Genomic DNA, 24,325 nt, shown 5'->3' with positions numbered 1-24,325 from the left:
GCTGTTAGAGGATTGGGAAAAGTACCTACTATTGAAATGGTTCAGAAAACACTTATTGATTTTATACCTATGATTCGGGGGGGGGGGCTTGTAATGGAGCTTACTTCCTTGTTTATTAAATAGTAAAATGAAAATAGTTTTGCTAGAAGTAGAGACTCAGATCTTCTTGGATCCTAAATTGGAAAATCTATGCATCTGGAATTCTGGATGTTACGTTGCGGTTTGATATACTTATCTGGATCTGAATTAGTCGAGTCGGAAAATGTTGACTCTGAGTCTCTGACAAAAAATTTATGTGTAAAAATTTTGTTTCAGAGAAAAAACGACTACCTACCCAATATTGAAGAAAATGCAGGATATAAAAAAGTACCATTTGAAAATTGAATTTTGTCAAAAAAGTTTAATTTTGGGCTTTGAAAATTTTTTTTAAATACTTGATTTTTGAGTCTATCTACGTATGTCTATGTACTTGTGATTTCTTGATGTCAAAATCTAAATACCTATTTCAGACAAAAAATGATATCTCGTCATTAATTTTCCAGTTGTCTTTTGATCATTGATTTTTTTCTGTGATGCAGCAAATTGCAATTTTCACTGGATTTCAACCATGTTCACTGGTTTAGAGTAAAAAAGTTCCAAAGCTCTGAACTTGACAAGTTTCTTTCACTTTTTCTCATTTTTGTAGTAAAAAATTATTTCATCATTCTCAACTACCTACTTTTGAATCAGTAAAATGAAACCTGGAATTTTACTGAAGTATCAATAGGTACATTTTGATGATTAAAAAAAAAAATGAGAATTTGAAGGTTCTTTGATTTTCTTCCATTGAGTTTGGTTTTATTAAATCAGGGAACTAAGTAAGTTGTCCTTTATGCCACCATTTTTCATAATTTTTCTCTCATTTTTAAAATTAAAAATATTCCTTTGTTGAATTTTCTAGCGAAAAACTTAGTGATCAATTAAAACGTCGGTAAATTAATTTTTTTTCAAGTTTACCTATATCAGATTTTTAAAAAATATATTTTTGTCCGATTTTCTAGTGATAAATGTCACTGATTTTCTTGCTGTCCGAATGATTTTTCTTCGATTTTCCAGTGACTTTGATGAATGATTTTCTTTGTTTTACCATTTTCATCAAATTTTAGCGGTTTTTACTGTTTAAAAATGAAAAATAGATTTTTCTTTGATTTTTCTTTGACTCTGATCTCTGGTTACCAATTCAGTTGTTTTATAGCTATAGTAAAAGTAGCAATTTTTAAGAATTAAAGTTATTTTCCGTGTTTTATTCTCATTTTAAAATTTTAAAATTCAATTGATTTTCTTGTGTTTAAAATCTCGCACTTCGTAAAGAATCTGAATCATTAAAAATTTCTATATTTTCGCTTTTTCTTCTTCGTAGAAAAATTGTAAATTTAAACGAATGAAGTTGCCAATCAAATTAATTACACTAATTTTTACACCCTACTGCAGGCAGCTGGCTTCAAGCGGTTATCATAGACATGGATGCCGAACATTTTATGATAACGAAGAAGATTATTAATCATCGACATTACATCATAATTTTGGTATCACTTTGGGAATATCGGAACTCGGAAGCTGCCGTATATAACGGAAGTGTCTCCTCTCCCAATATTTTATCGGCTCAATGGCTCATTCATTTCTTACTCACTCGTGTCATATTTTTGCATATAAATCAATCACTCAAGTTACTCGGCCCTTACTCATCTTTGACTTCGCGTTTCTGAATCTCTCAATTCTGCTTCGTGTTCGTTGATTTTTGATAGGCATCTCGTTCAGTAAAAAAAAAAGAGGGCATGTAGCAAAAAAGTGAAAAACAACATGATGTATGAAAAATAACCTACCGTTGTTTACCTAAATTATCAGCTTTTTTTTCATCTTTATAGGTATAGCCACATTCACTGACGTAAATTTACGTCTATTTAGCAACGCCTATATTTTTTACTCGTCATTTTTTTCACATTGCTCAGCTTCCAAATCTTTCACAAATAAAAATTAAAATTTTTTCAGTAATTTTTTTTTTTCAACTTTGTAATACTTACTCAAGGACTTTTAGACATAGCACAGAAATGTAATGTATAAACACGCGGGCAGAATTAATTGTGTTACTTATATGTACTAGCGCAGGTAAATTGATTGTGTGGCGCGATCATAAGATGACACAACAATTTTGTATCTATAGGTAATCAGTTGTACTATTCGCCTTGAATTATAGTATAGCAATCATATGCCTTTAGTAATGCATAAATTTAAAGATATTCTCTACTTGAAACCCTACCTAGATAGTTGACAATAATATTTCCACGCTTTTCCGCGTTTTTTTTCCTTCGCTACGTGTAGTTTGATCTGATTGGACGTACATTGAGCGTAACCGTTTTAACGCTCTCGATGACTCGAGAATCGGAGAAGTAAATGTAGGTAGGTTTGCTTTGAGACGTGCTGGTCTTATTCGTCGACTGTCGAATGATCGCGGAGCACAATCGACGTCGGTCGCATGCGTGTTTTTATGCGTTAAAATGTGGATGTTTTTCGCGATACTCGGGCACGTGAAAAGTGCACTTCGAAAGTGGCCTTTTGAAATTTAATCATGACAGCTGATTCGGATTACTTGCTAGAGACGTTGTTACGCCGCAAATGCAGCATACGAATGAAGTAGGATTCATATTTCATAAACTCTCATTTCTGTTATTGAATTTTATATCATGTTTACCAGCTTTGCATTTTGGAATTTGGCTTTTGTACATACGCATAGCATGGCGAGAATCTGAAAATTGGTAAAATTTAGATTTCATTATAGACTACCCACTTATTGTTAGCTTGAATTTGTACTTAACTTGCATATCTTACTTGCTCCTTGATTGCATGAATTCACTAAACAGCCTCGCTTACTGGTATTAATTTTCTTCCCCAGTGAGTCAGTTTTGTCGATAATTCAAATCACTGAGAAAGTAAACCATCGATAAAAATAAGCCAGATACGAGTAAAATAATAGTGTGAGCTATGTATGTACTTACTCGATTTTTTATTTGAATTCAGCGTGATAAAAATTTAGAACGTTTGCAAAAACAACCCTCATTGTATTTTTTGCTCCTAAACGCAATTAAAAATTATTGAAAAATTTCCTTGTGCATTTGAGGGAGTGCTTTTGTACCTTACATAGTAGTAAATTTTGGGCTCCCTATAATTGCAAACGTTGATAAATGAAATAGTCCAAGGCCTCATTCTAAAATGGGACGAATATAAGGACTCTCGAATGCTGACGAAGTCCCATAAAGGCCTTCAAACGCTGAAGAGGCTCTAAAAAATTCTCGTTAAATTTTTTGTGGGCCTTAAATTGCAGGAGTTTCAACAAAACTGCATTATTACACATTATTTGTTTATTTGAGATGCAATTAAAAGTACTCGTCTACCTGTGAACAATCTTTAAAAGGGAAACTAGGAAGAAATGGTTCAATTATCAGGTAAGTACTGATAGAAACTATTCTTGAAGGTTCAAGTTCACTGTGTCATTTTTGTTAGTAACGCTGGCAAAGTAGACATCCTCGAATATTTACAGAAGTAAGTAAATGAATGAAGGATAAGTTACTTTTTCAGTGATTAAGGATTATCGCAAGATTACTTGAAGTCATACGAGTGTGGATAACTATTTATTGTAAATTCCTACCTATTATATGGCTATTTTATTTTTATCGAGTGTTACATTTTACTATATGTCAATTTAGATGGCGGTATTGCGATCTACGATGGTCTCGTTGGAACATAATAAGCGTATCGACGGTTATGGTGTTTTGTTTGCTTACCGTGTTTGTAGGACAGTATGTGCTCCATTATCAAACGACCAAAGTAGCGTCTCCACAGTATTTCGAAATCACCAAGAATATGCAGGTGAGTGGAATACATGAATTATGAACTATGCAACTGCGAGGTGCATTTCTATTTACTGCTTCGAAGAAGCTCTTCATAAATTTGTTGTTTTTGAAACGCGAGGTTATTTAAAATCTGTATTCTTTAGTCAAATTAACACATGCTGGTCAAATAACGTGAAAAAATTGAAGAAATTTGCATAGTAAATCTCATTAGCCAAATTTTTGTAAAAAATGATGGCTATTGCGGTAGGCCCAACTTTGGATAAAAAGGTCGGGAATGAAAAATTTTGATAGTTCTCGACGTTTTGAGCTCAAACTAGACGATTCCCGGTGTGTCAGTTTTTATATATATAGGTATTAGTATACAGACATGTCAACTATTGAATGGGTTAATTTTACTATACAAGTGGACTGACCAACTTCTCAACTATAGTTGACAAGTCATGGGTTAATTTTACTATACAAGTCAACTATGAGTTTTCAGAAACTTCCACCAGAGGGCGCATGGCTTAGAAATCAAGGCGCGAGGACGAACGCAGGGTCTACAGTCAATTTGTAGTGAGTAGAATGTGATGTGCTGGTGGAGATGTATGCAAATACATCGATCCTGAGTGTACATGACAACAAATTTGACTTGAAATTTTTCAGTATTTTATTGGCCTATGGAAAATTTAGAAACATCAAAAATTTTTATGCTGTTCAAGCTTTCTTTTGGTGTCTTAACTTTCTCAAAATTCAAATTACTTCAACTCCATTTTCAAAAGTTTTCTTCAAAATTTAGCCTAAAAATCTGATTGCTTTTTTCAAAACATAGATTTTTTTAATATTAGACTGAATCTGCAAATAAAATTTCAATAAGTGATTTGGAACAGAAATTATACCAATTTTAAACTTTTGTTCACTTTTCTGCATATATGCCAAGCATAGTTGACATGTCTGGTCGCAAGCAAATATATAGATATATATTTAGATATAAGTTTCACCGAAACTTGAATTTTTACATTTTATGACCTGGAACCTGTTCTAATTGATCAAATAAGATCAAACTTGGGAAATGGGGTTCATTTAGGACCTAGAATTGACCCCCGAAGTTTCAAGGGTCAAAGTTGAAAATTACAGAAAGGTCATTTTTTTGGAGGGGCATAATATGGCCCCAAATGAACAAAAAAGGTCCAAAATCATACCATAGGTCAATACCTCCATTGTGATCAACATATCCTAATTTCAGCTTCCTAGGTCATACCCACCCCATTTTAAGTGAGAATAACCACATTTGACCCCTATTTTTGACCCCCTCACCCCTAAAATTGACCTTAGGAGTCCAAATTTTCAGCATACAATGAGAGGGTGCCCCTTGAGTGCTTTTTGCAGGTTTCAACCTTCCAATCCCATTTGACCCCTCTCCAGGGTCAAAAAAGTGGATTTTTGCGTGTTTTTTGACATTTAGCCAAGCCTACAGCCCCTCCAAATTGACCTAGAGGGTCCAAATTTTCACAGTACATTGGGAGGATGTACCCGAAGTGCCTTTTGCAGGTTTCAACCTTCCAACCCCATTTGACCCCTCTCCAGGATCAAAAAGTGGATTTTTTCATCCATTCAACGTGTTTTTTTGAAAATTTCAACATTTAGCCAAGCCTACAGCCCCTCCAAATTGACCTAAAGAGTCCAAATTTTCACAGTACAATGGGAGGATGTACCCGAAGTGCCTTTTGCATGTTTAAACCTTCCAACCCCATTTTTACAGAAAGGTCATTTTTTTGGAGGGGCATAATATGACCCCAAAAAGATGAAAAGAGTCCAAAATTATACCATTGGTCAGTACTCTCATTGTGATCAACATATCCAAATTTCAGTTTCCTAGGTCATCCCCACTCTGATTAAGGTGGGAAAAACCACATTTGACCCCTATTTTTGACCCCCTCACCCCTAAAATTGACCTTAGGAGTCCAAATTTTCAGCATACAATGAGAGGGTGCCCCTTGAGTGCTTTTTGCAGATTTCAACCTTCCAACCCCATTTACCCCTCTCCAGGGTCGAAAAAGTGGATTTTTGCATGTTTTTTTAACGTTTAGCCAAGCCTACAGCCCCTCCAAATTGACCTAGAGGGTCCAAATTTTCACAGTACATTGGGAGGGTGTACCCGAAGTGCCTTTTGCAGGTTTCAACCTTCCAACCTCATTAGACCCCTCTCCAGGGTCAAAAAGTGGAGTTTTTCATCAATTATACGGGTTTTTTGAAAATTTTGACGTTTAGCCAAGCCTACAGCCCCTCCAAATTGACCTAGAGGGTCCAAATTTTCACAGTGCATTGGGAGAATGTACCGGAAGTGCCTTTTGCCGGTTCAAACCTTCCAATCCCATTTGACCTGTTTCAGGGTCAAGACAGGTTTGTTACCACATTTTTTGAAGGAGGAAGAAGAGAGTTGGGCGAAGCCCAAGGGGGGTTTAGGGGGGACGAACACAGGCGAAGCACAGGAGCGAAGCGAGGGTGCGAGTTGTTTAACTGAAGCATAGAACATGAAAAAAAGACATTTGCTGGAGGTAATTGGGCAAAGCCCAAGGGGGGCAGGGGGGACAAAGTCCCCCCAACACAGGCGAAGTACAGGAGCGAAGCGAGGGTGCGAGTAGTTCAAGAGCCCTCAATATTTCTGGCACAAAAATTTGGCTCTTACGTAGCGGCAGACTGCTACGACTTTTTTTTACTTACTTTTAAATTAATAAAATCACGGTTATAGGCTCCATTTTGGCATAAGCTGAGAAAATAGCAGTTTTTGAGGGCCCAATTTTTTCAAAAGATCAAATTCACATTTCCACACATTTGAATGTTTTAGAAATTTGAGGCAATTTTTAAAAAAAATTGTGTCGTGCCAATCTAGTTGCCCTCTCAAAATTCGTCGAAAATCTCGTTCTTTTCCTTGTTAAATGACAAAATTGGTAAATAGATGAGACGAACATTTAGGGTGCCTAGCTACGAATGTACATTCCTAATTTCAGCTTTCTGGTTCATTCAGATTTTCAGATGGAGAAAAAATTGAAATATTTTTGAGAAATTTTTACGCCTCTGGTCACTTTTTTCTGAAATTATTCTTGAAAGATAAGAACGAGGAATTCATTAGTTTCTTTTGAAAAATTGGAAAAGTTCTAAATCAATAAGATTTCACTTAACTTAGGTACAGAATTCTCGAAGGTGTAACGTAGCCTATAGCGGCCAGAAAAGTGAGGCTCTCACAAATAGTGAATACTTACGTGAGAAAAAAAAAGCTGTTCATTGCATGAGAGAAGCTATGCACATCAAGAAGCTTTGTAAAGAAGAAAATGATTTTTAAAAGGAAGAATTGAGGATATGGGTGAACCCTATCTAAGAAAGAGATGATCTGACTCAAAAAAAATGTTAACTATATTTTTGTAAGATTTGGTTTCGAAACAATAATACGAATGGATATTTTTGCGATAGTAGGTGTATTATCATTTCATCTAGCATCCTGGGATCCATTCAAACGTATTATTAAATTTTATAATGATTGAAGTCAGATAAATTACCTCGATAGGAAGTAATATAAAATCTACATTTGTTTTGTTCTTTTTTTCACCTCTATTGAGAAAAATAATGTTTAAGCTTGAGCCATTTCTACAAAACACTGTTATACTTGCGGTAAAAACTATTCGTTAATTCGTTAACCGCATTTAAACACTCGTACCTACATGATGTTTTAGTACGTAATGATACATAATTCCGCTAATTACTCTGGTAAACGACACATTACAGACTTGGATCGACAACGACGTGCCACTGGAAATAGTCAACGTCACGGCCGACATAATAAATATATTAGAAAACCAAAGAGATGACAACGAGCAAAAATTAATGCACGGACTCACACTTCGTCATGACTACGAGAGTAGCTCTAGCGGGTAAATTTCCGATGTTGAACTTTTGCTCAAGGTTAAATTTATATAGGTATAAAATAGAAAAAAAAAAGGTTATAATATCGTCGTTATTATTATTTATGTATAGGTACGTAGATGTAATAATGTATAGGTATGTGAAGTACCTACGTGTGTATAATGTTCCTGGTACATAGCCATACTATACCTATCTATACCTATACATGTACAATTATCGTAATGAAAACATAGGAACTGTGCTATTACGTATTTTTAAATTATATACCTCCGGATTAGTTCGTTTTCTGGAATAATTTGTCTTCGTATGGAACTGCGAGTTGGAAAAAAATGTAGAATAATTTTGGTTAATTGTTACGATTCGTAATCTTCATCGTTTCACGGAGCCAAGCAATTTTTTATGGACGATTTTTAATTCGATTAACTAGGCGATGAATTCAAAACAGATGTAATTTTACACAGCAACGGATATTAAACTAAGCGTATACTCATCTGCGTTTTTTCTATTTCAGAAATTTTTCAAAATATATACCGGAAAAAGGTGGAATACCGTTAAAAAGTATCATTGTAACTACATGGCGATCCGGATCTACGTTCCTTGGTGATGTGCTGAATTCCATTCCGGCCAATTATTATCATTACGAACCTCTTTTAGATTATGAAATTATTCAAATTAGAGGGCCTCCTTTAGCCGAAAAGGCGCTAAAAAGGTTGAAAGACTTATTAACTTGTAACTACGCTTCAATAGGTATGATATTTCTTATCCAGATTACAAACTTGTATTAATTTCTGCGATTCGTTTGATCGAAATTATTTTTATAATTTTTTTTGTTTTTATTGTTTAGATGAAGAATACTTGGAATATGGACAAGAACATACGTGGTTATTCACACACAACACACGATTGTGGAATTGGTGTCAATTAAAACCCCACGTATGTTGGTTACCTAAATTTTTAACTCCATTTTGTAAACTATTTCCATTCCAATCTATGAAAGTGGTACGATTAAGACTGAGTTTATTCGAAGAAATTTTACAAGACCCCATGTAAGTTTGGAAACAAAAAGCAAACTCGACTACCTACTCAAATTTAGAAATGCAAATAAATGCAATAATTACCGAGATTTTCCTATCTTGTTTTAGGTTAAATGTAAAAATACTTTATTTAGTAAGAGATCCCAGAGGCACTTTACAGTCTCGTAAACATAGAGAGTGGTGTCCGGGTAATCAAGACTGTTACGATCCGGTGCGACTGTGCTCCGATCTAATCTCAGATTACAGTGCTGCAATTAGATTTCAGAGAAAATTTCCGGACCGGTTCAAGTACGTGAAATTCATACCTACATTTTAACAAGTCGGTCCTGTATGAAGTAAATGCTAATGAGTTAAATGTATTCGTATTCTTTTCGCAGAATATTTCGTTATGAAGACTTATCATTAAAACCGTACGATAGGGTGGAAAACATCATGAATTTTTTCGGATTCGAAATGCACTCCAGTGTTATTCAGTATTTAGATACTCATACCAAGGTTAATTACGGAGGTGTATCGAGTACCTATCGTGATTCGAAATCGGCTCCGTTTCATTGGAGGAATGATTTAACCTTCGAAGAAGTTGAAAGTATTCAGCACGCTTGCAAGTCTGCTATGAAATTATGGGGATATGCGTTGTCCTACAATGAAACTCATCAGAAATCTTTTAATCCAGTCATAAGCAAATTTGATCTGAATTGAAATTGAAAATTTGCTAAGATGTGCGTAAAAATGGCGTTTGCTTGATGCTTGGCGTAGTAAAGATAATTTCGCGTTACCGTTCGAGTTTTAATTTTATAAGTTGAATGGTAATGAGTTTTAATTTTGATTGTGATATTCGATTCTATTTTTTATATTATTTATTTTTTGAGTATTGAATTTTATCATTTTAATAATTTATTGTTGATTCCTGTCTTTTTTATTTATTTATTTATTTTAGTAAAATATGATTTGTTTTTGAAAAGATGTTTATTTAGAATTGACGAATTTTCATTCGCGTGCAAGAATAGATACGATAAAAATCCGACGAAAACAGCGCATAAATAACAATTCATAAGTAATTAATAACAACTATTTATTCGATTTTATTAAGAGGCAACATTACTTGAGACAAGCACGAACTATCCTTAAAATAATCCTCAACAATATTCATAAATAAAGCTTGTTCTTCTCGCGGTGCAAGGCCTAATCCTAAGAACATGGCTAATTTAGTGATACCAGGTTTTTCATCAACAATTTTATCATCATCTGGTTGCATCTAAAAAATTAGATTCGTTTAATTCAACATATTACTACTACTCGTCAATAAAATCTACCAATGGTTAACTCACCTTATCGATAACGTGTTTGTAAATTTCACCTTCTGAATTCAGATAATAAATCGAAAATCCATCGTACCAGCTGTAAAATAGAGAAAAAAATATTTTTGTCAAAAGCAATTATAAAAAACAGATGAATTTCAATTCTCGAAAATCATCAAAAATATATCATGGCTACATAGTCATTAAATCACTTACATAGGTGGTTCAGATATTTTCTGGAGCGTTGTGCCCGTTTTGGAAGTGAAAAATGTTGCTATTGCCTGCGTAAGACACAAATAAAATTGTCAGGAGTTACACGAAAATAATACCTACAGATTTAAAAAAAAAAAAAAAAAAAACTGTAGCAAATTGAATATACCCTTAAAGCGCTAATTCCTTGGATTCGCCATCTACATTTGACAGTTCCTTCTTCAGGATGTTTGGTAATTTTCAATATGACAAACTTGACGTGGGCAAATTTGAAATGGCCCACAGCTTTCAGCAGGGCGATTTGAGAAACATAAGAAGTTATTCCTCTATAAACAATACACATACATGACAGTACGTAGTACGCAGATGTACGCAGGATGATGCAATGCAATTAAAATCGAATATACTTACACAGAACGAGTGCCTCTGATATTATTTTCTAAAATAACGTCACGATTGAATATACCGTAATTCATGGGTTTTACAAATAAACGAGGTAACTGAAAATCATAAGATTGTATCATTTCAAATCACGTCCAAAGGTACTACGTAAATTACACAATTCAGTGATGACTACTCACATCTTCACTCAAAGTTAAAAATACTTTTTCCAAATGCTCATTTGACGGTCGGCCACAATCTTTTGGCTCTTCGGTGTTTTGACTTTTCGTTGATTCAGCTAAAAGTAATGTGTTTTTGAACGATTCGCTACTTATCGGTGGGCAAGTACGTAATAAGCCACTTTCCCGTCGATACCACATTATTATATCTTGCGAAGTCAGATTACTCGATGATAATGGAGTCACTATATTTTGGTGTATTAATGACTGATTGTTCGGGAAGTTGTCTTTATAGGTGGAAATGTTGTTAATGGTTGCGATTTGAAAACAATTGTTCTGAAAGAAAATCGTTTGGTTATAGAAAGATGGTATAGCGAAGATGAAATTATGCTAGATAATGAACTTCTTACTTGTTTGGAACATTCGTTTGAGGTAATTTTTGAAGAACATGGATTGTTCATATCCAAATGAACCATTGGGGAGGATTTCAGGTAACTGGAACAGCATAGCCGGCTAGGCACCGTCCTAAAACACGAAGCCATACTAAAGATATGTCAAGACGATGATTATAAAAGCACGAGCATCATATATAACACAATAAACACATCAACTTCCAACTTTCAATTCAAAAATTCGCCAAAAAAGGGCTGCGAAACGGCGAAAGTTCACGAATTATTTTGAACTTTGAAGGAAAATTGTGTGAAAAGTACTACGACTACTACGAGTGTTTCTGAAACTGGATTGTTTTGTGAATTAGGGTCATTTGTTTTTTGGCTTAGTAGGTTACACTTGACGGTGTTGCTCGAAGTATGTAGGCATGACGCATGACCATGACACCGTGACACGTTTTTATTTTTTTTATTTTATTTTTTTTTAAAGAAAAAAGAAAAACATTAAAGAACAGAAGCAAATAAGGAAATAAGCAAATAAATACTATCAGACAGGTCAGAACGAAATAGAATAGAAATAATATAATTTAATTAATCCAAAATTAAAACATGCAGACTGTGCAGATGATTAATACCTATTTTGAAAACTTCTTCTTTCTTCTTTCAAAAAAGAAATATTTTCTCAAAAAGAAAATAATTTTTTTTTTGACATAGTAGGTAATTAGGGAGCAAGAAATGCAAAAAATGTCAAATTTTTAAAAATATTACATGCATGCTTGTCTTTGAAAATATGGACCATGGCTGTTCTTTTTCTTTAAGCAAAAGTCCTGAAATTTTTGATAAATGAATTGCATGTAAAAAAAACTGAATTAAAAAAAGAGGAATAACTATGGTTAACCAGTTAACCAAAACCAATTGGCAATTGCCATTGTTTACCAAGGTAATAATAAAAAAAATGCTCAGTCAACAATAACAAATAAATAACAAATTATGGACGCAGTAGGAAACTGGAATTTCAAAAATGCTTCTGGAGCTTCCAAAACAATTCAAAACCACCACCAATGTACCTATATCAAGTTTCAGCTTTTTCAGTTGATTATTTTTTAAATAAAATTTTGATTTAGGTATTTTTTTCATTTTTTAGGCCCAAATTTAGGCGGTATATTTTTGCATGCTATTTTGATCTAGCTTTGTCCAGTTCAAAAATTTTTCTACTAGTTGGAATACCTCCATGTATCATATTTACTGTTGTTCTAAATTAATTCACAGATGGGAAAATAAAAAAATAAAAATAGTTTGCAATAGTGTTAGCACAAATTATGGGAAATATCAATTGAAATAAATATAGGGTTACTGATTTACAAAGTTTGTTCAACAATATGACATTATAGATGCAAGATGCAATGTAACGCCAGTGCAGGTTTAAGATTTCCTAGTGACTGGGAAAATGTACTTTTAACTCACGTACCTTACCCTCTACCTCCTCCAATTCGAAGCTGCAAACAAGACGAATTGATTGTGTAGCAATATGATACTCACACGGAGTATCTATACTTACGTTTAATCATTGAGAAATAAATGTAAGAAAAAATTACATATCCATTAAGCAACTTAGACAGATATCCTCTTGATATACACCACTTGCGTATAACTTTGTTGAGAAATATCTACCTTGGTCGGTCGGTAGGCAGGTAGGTAGGTAGATAGGTAGGTATATTATGTTGCTGGTTCGTTATGTTTTTCAGCAATAAATTTGTACTAAACGCTAATGATGATTTGATTTGACAAAGAACCCCCATAGGCCGAAGGGAAAAGGTTTTGCGGTGCAAGTTGTTAACGAAATAAATAATACTCATTTAAAACGGTTCCGTTGAAGTCATCGCAGAAAGGAATTTTCGAAAATGAACTCGCATGTATTCCATTAATCGACGTAGTAGGAATAGAAGAAAATTGGTTAAAGTTGCCGGTTATATAATCAATTATTTCCGTACAAGTTAGCCTAATAGGTTAAGGGCTCGGAATTGCGTAAACCGCTAACCCGCCGAAGTAGCGCTACACAGAAATGGAAAATAAGAAAATGGCGTGTCAGGTCACGGTAAGTAATTCGGGCAAAGTTCCATAATAAGCTCTTAAGAGACTCGCCATCGCTCTTAGCCTTTACTAACAGTTTCAACCGTTGACAAATGAAGAGGGATTACTTAACATCGCTTCATTGACCACACAAACCCTTTTTGGGTTGTTTCTCATCCAAGTAATTTTCTTCGTTCATTCGGCTTTCGAATGAGATATTTTTTATAACGTGTCTTTTTGTCTTTTTTTCCACATTTTTATCCGATTTTTATTACTCTCTCGGATGCAAAAGTTGGTAGCTATAATTTTGCTCAACTCGTCGCATATTTTAAATAATCAACCTATATAGACAGCATCTATATAGGTACCTACCTCTTTCACAAAGTAAATTATAGAGCCTATGCTATTAACACATTCAAACAAAATTTACTTATAGAGATCTTATTTAATGAACATGGAAACGTGCAAAACTTCCTAATGGAACAAAATACTGAATATCGCGAGCATTAAGTTAGAAGAAAATCCAATTAAGTTGAGACTTAATTGGCTGATCGATGGTTAATTAACATCTCCCTCTATTTAAACTAAAGGTATTTTCACACTGGAGACGAAACCATATTATACGTTCATCTAACTAACTACCTATACATTTACGATTATTCATTTTACTTTGCTTTACGTTAATTTAATCTGATAACTATCGTATACCTACGGATACAAAAATTTATAAATTCATCTGAGGGTTGTTTCGACTTTCGAGGGTATTTCCATATGATCATATAAGAAAAATTCATTTACAAATATGAAGGCAAATTCATCGAAAGAAAGTTGATATTTTATAATTCTTGGTTCTGATTTGAAAATTATACATTATAATGAAATAGGTAAGAGAACTCAGATTATACTCGTAAGCACCTGAAATGTGAGAGATATTGTAAAATTAGGTTCATGGTTTTTTTTTCGATCAACAATGTAAAACAATACATTGGCATCTTCAGCTTCAATGAGAAGACTGCTTAAGTTTATCTGCATAGCTAATTTTATTATAGTACGCGGTTTACTTAATGTTGATTAGAGAGAAGGCAGAAACTTAGCAAGTTCGTTCATTTATAGGAGTAGTTTACAAAAGCAGCTTTTAGTAATAAGATATACCGAAGTTATTTCAGAAAAGGCATATTCTACTCGTACATTTGAAAATTAGTTAGAATAAATTATCAATTTCTTACGTAAAAACGTAGCAAATTATCTTTATCCAATGGCTGTGAAGTAGAGTGCTTCAAAAAGTTCAGTTCGTCTAGATAGGTAAAATATGTACGTACCTAACTATTTTTTTTCTTTTTTCCTTTTAAGGAATGACGAACACGAGTTCTCAAAATTGTTAATGAAGCTTTTGCTGTTATTATGTACGCAACAGAAAGTATTTCTTTAGATATGTACTGGTTATAAAGTGTTGGTACAGGTAATTCGAATTTTAACGTCTCCCATTCGTGTCTGATCTGCCATTCATCGAGCTGCCATTTTAGATATGTTGCCTAGTTATATATTTGAAGGAAAAAACAAACGTGTACTCATGTCAAATCACCGCTTAAATCATTTTTTTTTTTTTTTTTTTTTTTTTTTTTGCAAAAACATGGAGACTTATTTCAACGTCTTAACATAATTTATTGACGATAAAAATATTTTCAAAATTTTTAGAGATCTAATTAAAAAAAAAAAAAAAAAAAAAAAAAAAAAGTTGGTATCTCAAAGTTTTATAGAACCGAGGTAATGAGCGATTAGGTAAGTAATTACAATTTTACGAATCTCTTTTCCAAGACATTCACATTTCAACTACCTACATACTATGAACCACTTCCGACATAAGGGCAAATAAGGGTACTTTTAACAATCAAATTTCTTCAAAACAACATCATAAAATTTCGAAATGTTCAATTGAGTGGCTATGTATTCTAGAAGTCTTGTTTTTATGGTTGTATTCCCACTACCTACTAACGTATTTTGAGAATTACATCATGTGTAAAAGCAAAAAATTGTATTTTTTGGACATTTGCACAATTTTTGCTTTTTTTTTTTGAAAAATGTGGGACCTGAAGGTATGATTTTTCTCTTTTTACGGTAAAACTTGGCTTCTAAATCTGAATGTAATTCAAAATTTAACTACAAAATATGGATAAAAGGATTTCCACTTTTTCATCAATATCTACCTACGTATTTTTTAAACCATTTTAGGAAATTTAGAATCTCATAAGACCTTTCATTTCTCGTTAGGGTCAGTTGATTTTTTTTTGTCGGGTATTCTATGGGTCTTCATGCTCTAAAATTTGAAAAAAATGTTCCAGTTTGCATGTTAAAAAAAGAAGGTGCTTTTATCGTTGCATTGAAGCATTTTTTGCTCTATACTTACCTATTTATTGTGAATGTATTTTTTTTCATTTTTTTGTTGCTCCTGATTTATAAAACTACCCATGAGAACATCACATTAACGAGGAACAGAGGATTGAAGCTCTATATTTAAGCAAGTTTCTTATCATGACAAAAATTTTCAACGATTTTATAAAATTTATAATAGTTACTTCGGGAAAGTTGGTAAGGTATGTACCTACTTAACAATCATCGTATGTCTGTATGTTTCAACGCGGAATGCAAAATTTTGTTTTTAATAAAGATGATCAACCGATTGAAACCTTCCCTGGTAAAAATTTCGAATTTGGTATTTCATTGATTATGCATTGCGAAAACTCTATAAATAAATTTTCGCCTAAAATTGATTAAGTAGCTCAACAAATTAAGTATGCACTTACCTACTAGAGAGAAAAAACATTTTTTTAAAAAATGTTCAATAACTTATTAAAACGAATAGGTAAGTAAATAACAATTCCCGAAAAAAATACCAAAAGAGGTGTTTTAAAAAATACTTAAAATTTACTCAAAAATTCAACCACTTTATTTTATTTATCTATAGATAGTACCATAGTTATTTAATTTAATAACGATTTCAATAACGCAATTACTTTCTTACTGAGAAACGGCTAAAACCATTAGGTAGGTACTAAGTACAGAAAAAATAGAATTTATTGAAAAAAAATTGAACAAAAATAATTCAAAAATATTATTCATTAAAATAATTTAGCACGCAATTCAGGGGCATATCGGTTAAAAAAATATTTCATCTCAGTACCTCTCTTTTTTTTCAACTGAAGAACGACTACCTACTTACTTTATAATGTAGAATCCCTCAATGGTAATTTTTTTTCCAAGTACGCGAGAAAATTAGCTCAAAATAAGGCCCTCGAAAGTTTTTAATGTGTTATCGCAGCTAACCGTGGAATATTAGATTTTAAGTGAAACATAAGGGCGGTAAGGCTTAAGGGAAATACTTGGCTTATTATAAATGCTGATTATACATTCATAAAATGTTTCGTAAAGGCTAACAACCCTCATAAAACAGGTGACGGTGAGTGGTGATAATATAATGTTGACTTAAACTTGATGTTCTTCCATTTAGGGTGAATGTTGCGGAGGCAACCAACCAAAGTGTGAACTTTTACACTTTCTGCCTTTGTAAAACCGAAACCCCCATTTCGTTTGCAATTCCAGATTTTCATTTTATTTATACAGTTCAAGTGTTTTTTGTACATTTGTAATTTCTTCTTCAAAAGCTCCGCCTTAAAATTTATTATCCAATACAGTGAGCATCCCTTTGTATAATGAATACGTGAAATTAATGTGTTTGTCGACACAACTTTATGGCAGTCATTTTGAAACTAGGTAATAAGATTAGCGTAGGGTTATCGTTTAGAATAACTAATGTTTCAGTATTATCACACTTCCACGCCCTATATACTCGTATACTGTCACATATGCGTACATAGGGTATGACGTAGTGTGCTGTGCTATGGTATGGCCTTTTCCTAAAATTAAAATATTCAAATTTACCAAAATATTTAATGAAGTAATTCGAAACGTTGACCTGGTAGGCCTTAATTTTTGCTTTTAAAGTGTCACCGAGCTGGTAACTGACGACTTTTTCTCCTCTCCAAACCTGTTATAACCAATTATAATATTATAATTTTTCATCTCCGTGGATAATTTCGAGTAGTCAGCTTTTCGTCCTGTTATCTGATTCTGATTTCAGAAAAGATTTCGTAATACGTGTGATAAAATTTTCATTCGCTCAGTAAATTACCACGAATATGAGGAAACTAAAACTACGCAGATACCTATCTACTTTATCGTAGTTTTTGAAAAAGATTTGCACGAATAAAACAGAAAAGAAGCACGTCAAAGGATACTGAATAAATTATTGGAAGTGATGAAAAAAAAATTAAAAGCCCACAAAACGCATAAAATATTATGTAGTATCTAATGAAGCAAGTGTTTAAAATTCAATATAAATTTGCTAAATAAAAACATATTTGGGTATGAAAATCATTAAGTAAGTAAAGTGATGAAAAAATTTTAATGCTCAGACCTGATCAGATACAATAGAGAAGGGAGGATCTCATTGAATGTGATCTGATTAGATTTTTTTGATGAGATTAACTCAGACATATCCCTCAGTTTCAATCTCTCCTAACAACTATACCTAAATAATATAGAAATCGATAGCTCAAGAGGAACTTTTTAAGAGATATGGAAGAAACGGCAAATGAATTAATTTTCTAATCTATAATGAAATTAAAAATAATTATTTCACCCTAATTTCTTTATTAAAATAATTTTTAATACTCAAGTAAGTACCTATTAATACATTGTTATTTATTTCCATTATCAATTCAAATTAATTAATCTAACTTTAATAAGTAGGTATATTTTTATTAAATTAACAAAAAAAATTAAATATATTTACCTACTTTGTTAATAAAATTATAAAAAAATAAAAAATAAAAAAAAAGAATAAATATTTTTAGTTTAAATAAAACATTAATTCTGTAAAAATAATAAAAAAAACATTTTCTTTTCATAAATTTTTTTTTTCAATTTTTCAACTCCGTAGACGCTCCTGGAGGGGGATTTAGACCCTCAGAGAGGGATCATTTTTGAAAAAAAAGTGTGTTTTTTGCTACGGTGGCTACATAACCTGTTTTGGGAAAAATGTCCCAGTCTCAAATGAAAGTATTTGAGATTCTACGTCGATCTATGCTGTTGCCATTGAATCTAAAACCACTTGTAGGGTTGTACTGAGCAGCTAAAAATTTGTAAATCACTCAAGTATTGTTTGATGAATTCACATTTTGAAAACATTTTTGAGAAATATTTCTCATTAATTATTGTGCCAAAATATTGAAAGATATATTATTTCTGAAACTGGGGATATAGTTGGAAACGCAGTGATGCCAATTTTTGGATAATTTTTGTCAATTTCAAAAGTTGGTACCTCTGCGTTCCAAAATATTTTCAACAACTTGTTCGAAACCAGCGTAAAATAATTTATAGTTTTCAAAGCAACTGTAGGGTATTATTAAAAACATATTTTCCTTCACAAAAACTTTAAATCACCTACTAAAACAATAAATATCTACATATTATTACGTGTAAAACTCCTTCAAATTTATATTTTTGATGAAATTTGTATATTTAATTTCAATAATTAATACACTTTATCTTATGGTACTTACTAATAGGTAATTATTCGAATCCTTTTTGGATTCGTCCTCTCAATAAATGTATATGACTTTGAACTCAAATCAACGCAAAATCTATGATCCCAGAATGCTTCCTGGCGCAAACCCCGCCTTTCTGAAATGTTTTCGAATTTCAATACTGAAAGATATTCCACATGTTTAAAACATTTGAAAATTTATAGCTTTTAAGCTGCATAAAATGAAAGGTCGAGATTTGCACCATTTAAAAAAAAAATTCTTCGAAGAACATATCTAAAATATTTTCTAGAAGAGCAAATTTTTGAAAATGACACAAACTACAAAAATCTAATGCTTGTGATCGCCTTTTCTCTACAAGAGTACCAACCAAAAACATGACCTACCTATTCAAAATTTTAATTTTCGTAAAGTTAGAACCGGTTGTACGAGTATCATCTAAAAGTTGAAATTATTCCCGATACCTATAGGTTTAAGTGTACATGATAAAATCATAAAATTCAATTTCTTTCGAAAAATATTTCTTAAAACATTTATCAAATAAATAAGAGAAAAAAAAGGTCGAGAAAAGTACACGCGATTCTATAGCGCGACGAATTTGCGAGAAAAGCCTTTAAAATGATAAATGATTAGCCATAATTTTTCATTTTATTCGTACGTCGCGTCGTAAAATTGTATGAAAAATTTCATTTGGATGATAAATTTTGCTTCGATTAGGCGGTATTTTTAAAATTTACAATGGCCCAATGGCCGCTTTGTATTTATGATATTCTATATCGTAATAAATGAGGCGTTGATGGAGAAACGATATTCATCGTGTATCATTACTTTTGCTCATATTGTAAGACGTGTCGTATAAAGGCGTGTGCGTTGATTGTGCCGGAAGACAACAAAGAAGGAGCCAATTTGGCGCATAAAGGCAGTTTTGAGCACTCTATGATACAATATTAAGTTTTAACGGGTAAAAGTTCATTCGAGTGGAAATTGTCAGCTTTCTTCCCTCAGCACAAGGCAATTTTATTCTCGGGCAAAAACACTGGTTTTCTCGTTCATCTAATACAAATAGCTAATACATAATACATCAGTCGAGCGTTTTCGTTATGATAAGTTTTTCTCGGGTTTTTCAACAAACTGCGTGTTTCTCGCTGTACGAGAAAAACTATCGTCGATTTCGAGTCGTCCGTGTTGAACCAATTCGTTTTGTAATGCATCGACTTTCTTTTCCCATTTATTTGCTGGCAATTTGGCAATTTTTTTGCTTTTTGAGTTCAACGTTGTTTGGTGAAAATTGTTCACGTTTCGATGGGCGAAAAAAAATCACTATAGTTGAGAAATACTTACACATAACTTGTATAACTATATAACTATATCTACTCACATTATTCGTATAGCACATTTTTCAATTGGCCAAATTTTAATCAATACCTTATACATAAGCGAAGTTTGCTGGCTGTATCGAGAAATATGCTAATAACTCAACCCTTTTTAAAATTTTTATAATAATGTTTTATTCATGGTCGAATTTATCGAATCTTTTTACGTCTTTGCCAGCATATACTCGAACAAATTAAAGGGTAATTTTTGAAAAGGGCACGTTATTCTGGGGTGAGAAAAAATAAAGCTCGTGTAATTTTCATAGATGTAAGAAATGATTTTAATGAATCTCGTATACGTATACTTTTTTAATTACAAAGTGTTTATTTAACTTACGTTTGACAAGTTTTAGAGAAGAATTTTCCATTACATTGTGCTATGAAATATGAATAAAACATTGGCCAAAAAAAGGTCGAACATTTCTCTCGTCGTGTTGCTTTATGATTTAAAGTCGATAATTTATAAAATGGGTACCTACTTGAATGCTTCACATTTTTTTTGGCTTGGCACGTTTTGCGTTTAGAATGTTTGGGAATCAAATTGTCCCGTTCGAATTTATAATGGTTTTTACGCCCCCCCCTCCATCTGCCGGAAAAATGCATCACAATAACATTTCGTACTTACTCCCCCTTCTTGTTCAATTTTTGATTCACGTAAAAAAGGTCTGGTCATTTGTGACCATTGAATAGTACATATTAATGACAAGTTTCACCTATTAGAAATGATTTGTCAAAAATGTGTTTTTCTCGATACAGTCTATATGCCTACCTATTATGAATGTGATCGTAGCCCAATACAGCCACTTCGATTAAAGAATGCCTCCAGGTGATATAGGTAGGTGATTGATAGAAACAAATAGGTACAATTTTGTAAGAAATTAATAAGTACTTACCTTTGGAAAATAATATTTCGTGAATAGTTGAAAGATGAATCATCTCGAGCTCGACAATATAAGCTTGCTGGCGTCTGATGTCTGTTGTCTGCAGACTAGGTATGGAGAAATGCTTCTCTCACGATTAGGTATAATCATTCGTATGTTCTATTTCATTTTTCTGTAATAAAACAAACGATACGTTTTGCACTCAAATTTTACCATAAACGTTCGCAAAGCGTGCATGTTTTCCCCTTCAAGATACTCGATATCGATATATTTTATAAAATTTGCGATAATTGATTAATTTATCATCTAACAACGGTCTAAACAGTAGTTTATATAGTTTGATGGTATAATAAAGAAAGGTAAGGGGTTGGTTTATACACTCGATTAAAATACAGTCGCACAACCCCAAGTGCATTTGGATTTACTATGAATGGACATACAACACTATGAATGGAAGAAGGGTTAGTTCTGTGCAACTATTAGATACCATGATAAAGCCACTTTTTCAGCGGCGAGTTTTTTTTCTTTTTGTAAAACATCCCTTGTATAGGCTACAGTGTTATACCGATGAATACACATTTCACATGATGATAAAAAAAAGTCTGAACTTGAGCCTTAAGTTATATGCTTCACGCGTTATTAGCATTCTTAAAATGAGAAAAAACGAGATCAACGGTGAAAAATGATCGATGTAGGATTTGATTCGTCATTCGACAACGATAAATTTTAATATTTATAGTCTTTTGTTAAACGGTTTTAAATCATTTCTAATGTGTAGGCTATGTATTATATAGGATACTACTTGAGGCCTACAAAGGCTACCTTTCAATGTGGTCATCGTTTCTTTCTTTTTTTCCTTTTCCTTTTTTTTTTGTTTGGTTTTGCAGCACTGCAGAGAATTAAAGGAGTTCGGATAAAAATATACAGCCGAAGAAATATAAGTATTTTATCTTGAAGCTTTTAAACAACAATATAACTCAGCTTTAGTTACCAACTGCAAATTGGGTTATCTACGTTTCAAAAAGAACAATTTTAAACCATTTTCCACTCGCCCCGGACATTTATCATATTACGCTATTTTTAAAGAGACTTTTATCTCAATTTAAATATCAATTAGTTGTATCGAGAACCTTTCACAAAGCTGTTTTTTGTTACTCGTTTTACAAAAGCATTTTAAGATTCCGTTTGCGATAAAACGCTTTGTTTATTCGAGCAAAACGTGAAATTTAAAATTAATCGTGTCTTATTTAGGGGTTTTAAAAAAGTGAAAGAAAAACTCGACTCGTCATCCCTTTCAAAACGAACCGATGTTTATTTTAGGGCGCATCTGTGTGGTGTACGTGAAACGAGCATATTGCGATTGAGATTAGCCTACAAGTTTTTGAAAAAATTGAAATCGAACCTTCGTGAAAATGATGAGAGGCAGCCTGAATTGAGTACTTATTTTAAAAGTTGGTTTCAAAAATTTTTTTTAAAGGTTTGAACACTACTTAATTGTCAACTACCCATCTATCTGCATAAAAAATATATTAAATGGCTCATGTTCAATTTTTTTCACTTTAAGTAGGTACCCACCTATGAACCTAGGTATCTACTTTGTTATCTCTCAGACATTTTAGCATCTGAACAACATTTTTTCAAATTTTAATGAAATTATATTGAAACCTTGGAGAAAATGGCTGGGCAGACTTATGAAAAAACAGAAAAATCGTTAACCATTAAGAATTTTAATTACAAAAAATCGAAAAAATTTCACAAGTTTTTTGTTACCTATTTTTCTTGATTTTTTGAAATTTGCAATAATGACCAAAAAACTGGCACCACTGCGTTCCAAAATATTTCCCCAGTTTCAGAAATTATATTTTTAAAAATTTTGGCAGGCTTAATAACTGTGAAATAAGTATGTATTTGCGTGGAAGAAATTTTTTAAAACACGAATTTATCTAAAAATCAGCAATTTGCTCAACTGGTCAGTAGAACCCTAAAAGTGGTCTTGGGTTTTGACAACATTGAAAATTCCATCTCTTTGAAAGCCCACATCTCCCCTTCAGGGGCGCCTCCAGAGCTAACACTTTTTCTGAGTAACCATCAATTCAAAATGAAGGTCTCTGCTACATTCAGAATTTGGTCAAAATCCACCGACTTTCTTTTTGGGTGATCCAACCAGAACTTGAGAATTTTTCCATCATTTTTAGAGTTTCAAGAGCATAATTTCAGCTAGGTATCTATATTTGAGATACATTTGCTTGAATAAACGATACCTACCCAGCGGAAAATGATCGGGGGCATCTTATGAATGAATGTCTGGATCTGGTATGAGTAAACAGGTCTAAAGATGTCTGATTAAATATAATCAAACCAGTCTGAGCAGATCTTATCAGATTCCATGATTTTCTCCTCGCTAGATATGGACTGATCTGAACAGATCTGCGCATAATATCAAAATTAGACTTGTTCTGATACGTAAGGGTAAGGGCGCCTAATATGGACCAGTGTTTAATATGGACTGACGTGACGCCCAATCTCTGTGGTTATTAGCACTACCTAATGGGAACAAGCTTTATCTGATGTATTTTTCACTGAAAAAAAAAACAATGAGACCAAAATCAACCCCCTATACAGCCAAAATTTGTGATTCTAGAGGGGAAAAACGAAATTGAGAACGTCAAAATTTTTTTCGTGTGTCTTGAAAATCCGGCTTCTCGAAAAATTTTCCAGGGACACCCTATAATGTTTTTTATTATTATTATCGATAAGTGGTGAAGTTTTTTGAATCAATAAAGACAATCTAGAAATTATTCAAGGTACATAATTTAATATACCTACTTATGATTTTTCAAAGTTCAAAGTTATACATAGGGTAGCCTAATATGGACTGGTGTACATTTCTTACGGGTTTAGTGATTTTTCAAAACAGTCCATATTAGGGACCCAAAATTTAATTTTTGATTTTTGACACTTTTTAGAAAATGATATTTTTGACACACTTAAAATTTCTCAAAAATGTTGAGGCTTCGGAATATGAAAGTAGATAGATGTAGGTAAATTTTGAGCTATCAACCAAGTTTTTAGCTCAATTACTGTGGCCACAGCGATCAAAAACAAAAAACCAGTCCATATTAG

General features: G+C 32.7%; 2 protein-coding genes across 2 annotated transcripts; one reads left to right on the top strand and one right to left on the bottom strand.

Moving 5' to 3' along the window:
* The first annotated feature begins 2,063 nt into the window (after positions 1-2,063).
* On the top strand, positions 2,064-9,782 carry LOC135831719 (carbohydrate sulfotransferase 5-like). Its single transcript, XM_065344411.1, has 7 exons — positions 2,064-2,670; positions 3,741-3,903; positions 7,650-7,795; positions 8,299-8,534; positions 8,632-8,833; positions 8,930-9,109; positions 9,199-9,782. The coding sequence occupies exons 1-7, from the start codon at positions 2,606-2,608 to the stop codon at positions 9,518-9,520; spliced, it is 1,314 nt and encodes a 437-aa protein (XP_065200483.1). The 5' UTR covers positions 2,064-2,605; the 3' UTR covers positions 9,521-9,782.
* Positions 9,783-9,876: 94 nt separating this feature from the next.
* Positions 9,877-11,619, bottom strand: LOC135831721 (uncharacterized). Its single transcript, XM_065344420.1, has 7 exons — positions 11,300-11,619; positions 10,911-11,225; positions 10,741-10,829; positions 10,499-10,655; positions 10,336-10,400; positions 10,150-10,219; positions 9,877-10,076 (listed from the first exon to the last, which is right to left on the bottom strand). The coding sequence occupies exons 1-7, from the start codon at positions 11,429-11,431 to the stop codon at positions 9,894-9,896; spliced, it is 1,011 nt and encodes a 336-aa protein (XP_065200492.1). The 5' UTR covers positions 11,432-11,619; the 3' UTR covers positions 9,877-9,893.
* Positions 11,620-24,325: the final 12,706 nt, after the last annotated feature.

The sequence above is a fragment of the Planococcus citri genome, chromosome 1 (genome assembly GCF_950023065.1).
Source record: "Planococcus citri chromosome 1, ihPlaCitr1.1, whole genome shotgun sequence".
Taxonomy (NCBI): Eukaryota; Metazoa; Arthropoda; class Insecta; order Hemiptera; family Pseudococcidae; genus Planococcus; species Planococcus citri.
Note: the sequence above shows the minus strand (reverse complement) of the source record. Positions and strands in the feature narration are given on the sequence as shown.

Bases quoted from the DNA above. Each gene is read 5' to 3' on its own strand.
- LOC135831719 (XM_065344411.1), top strand. From the start codon at position 2,606: ATGACAGCTGATTCGGATTACTTGCTAGAGACGTTGTTACGCCGCAAA. The intron at 2,671-3,740 runs GTAGGATTCATA...ATGTCAATTTAG, and splicing joins AAATGCAGCATACGAATGAA to ATGGCGGTATTGCGATCTAC. The intron at 7,796-8,298 runs GTAAATTTCCGA...TTTCTATTTCAG, and splicing joins TACGAGAGTAGCTCTAGCGG to AAATTTTTCAAAATATATAC.
- LOC135831721 (XM_065344420.1), bottom strand. From the start codon at position 11,431: ATGGCTTCGTGTTTTAGGACGGTGCCTAGCCGGCTATGCTGTTCCAGT. The intron at 10,830-10,910 runs GTGAGTAGTCAT...TATGATTTTCAG, and splicing joins TTTTAACTTTGAGTGAAGAT to TTACCTCGTTTATTTGTAAA. The intron at 10,077-10,149 runs GTGAGTTAACCA...CTAATTTTTTAG, and splicing joins ACAAACACGTTATCGATAAG to ATGCAACCAGATGATGATAA.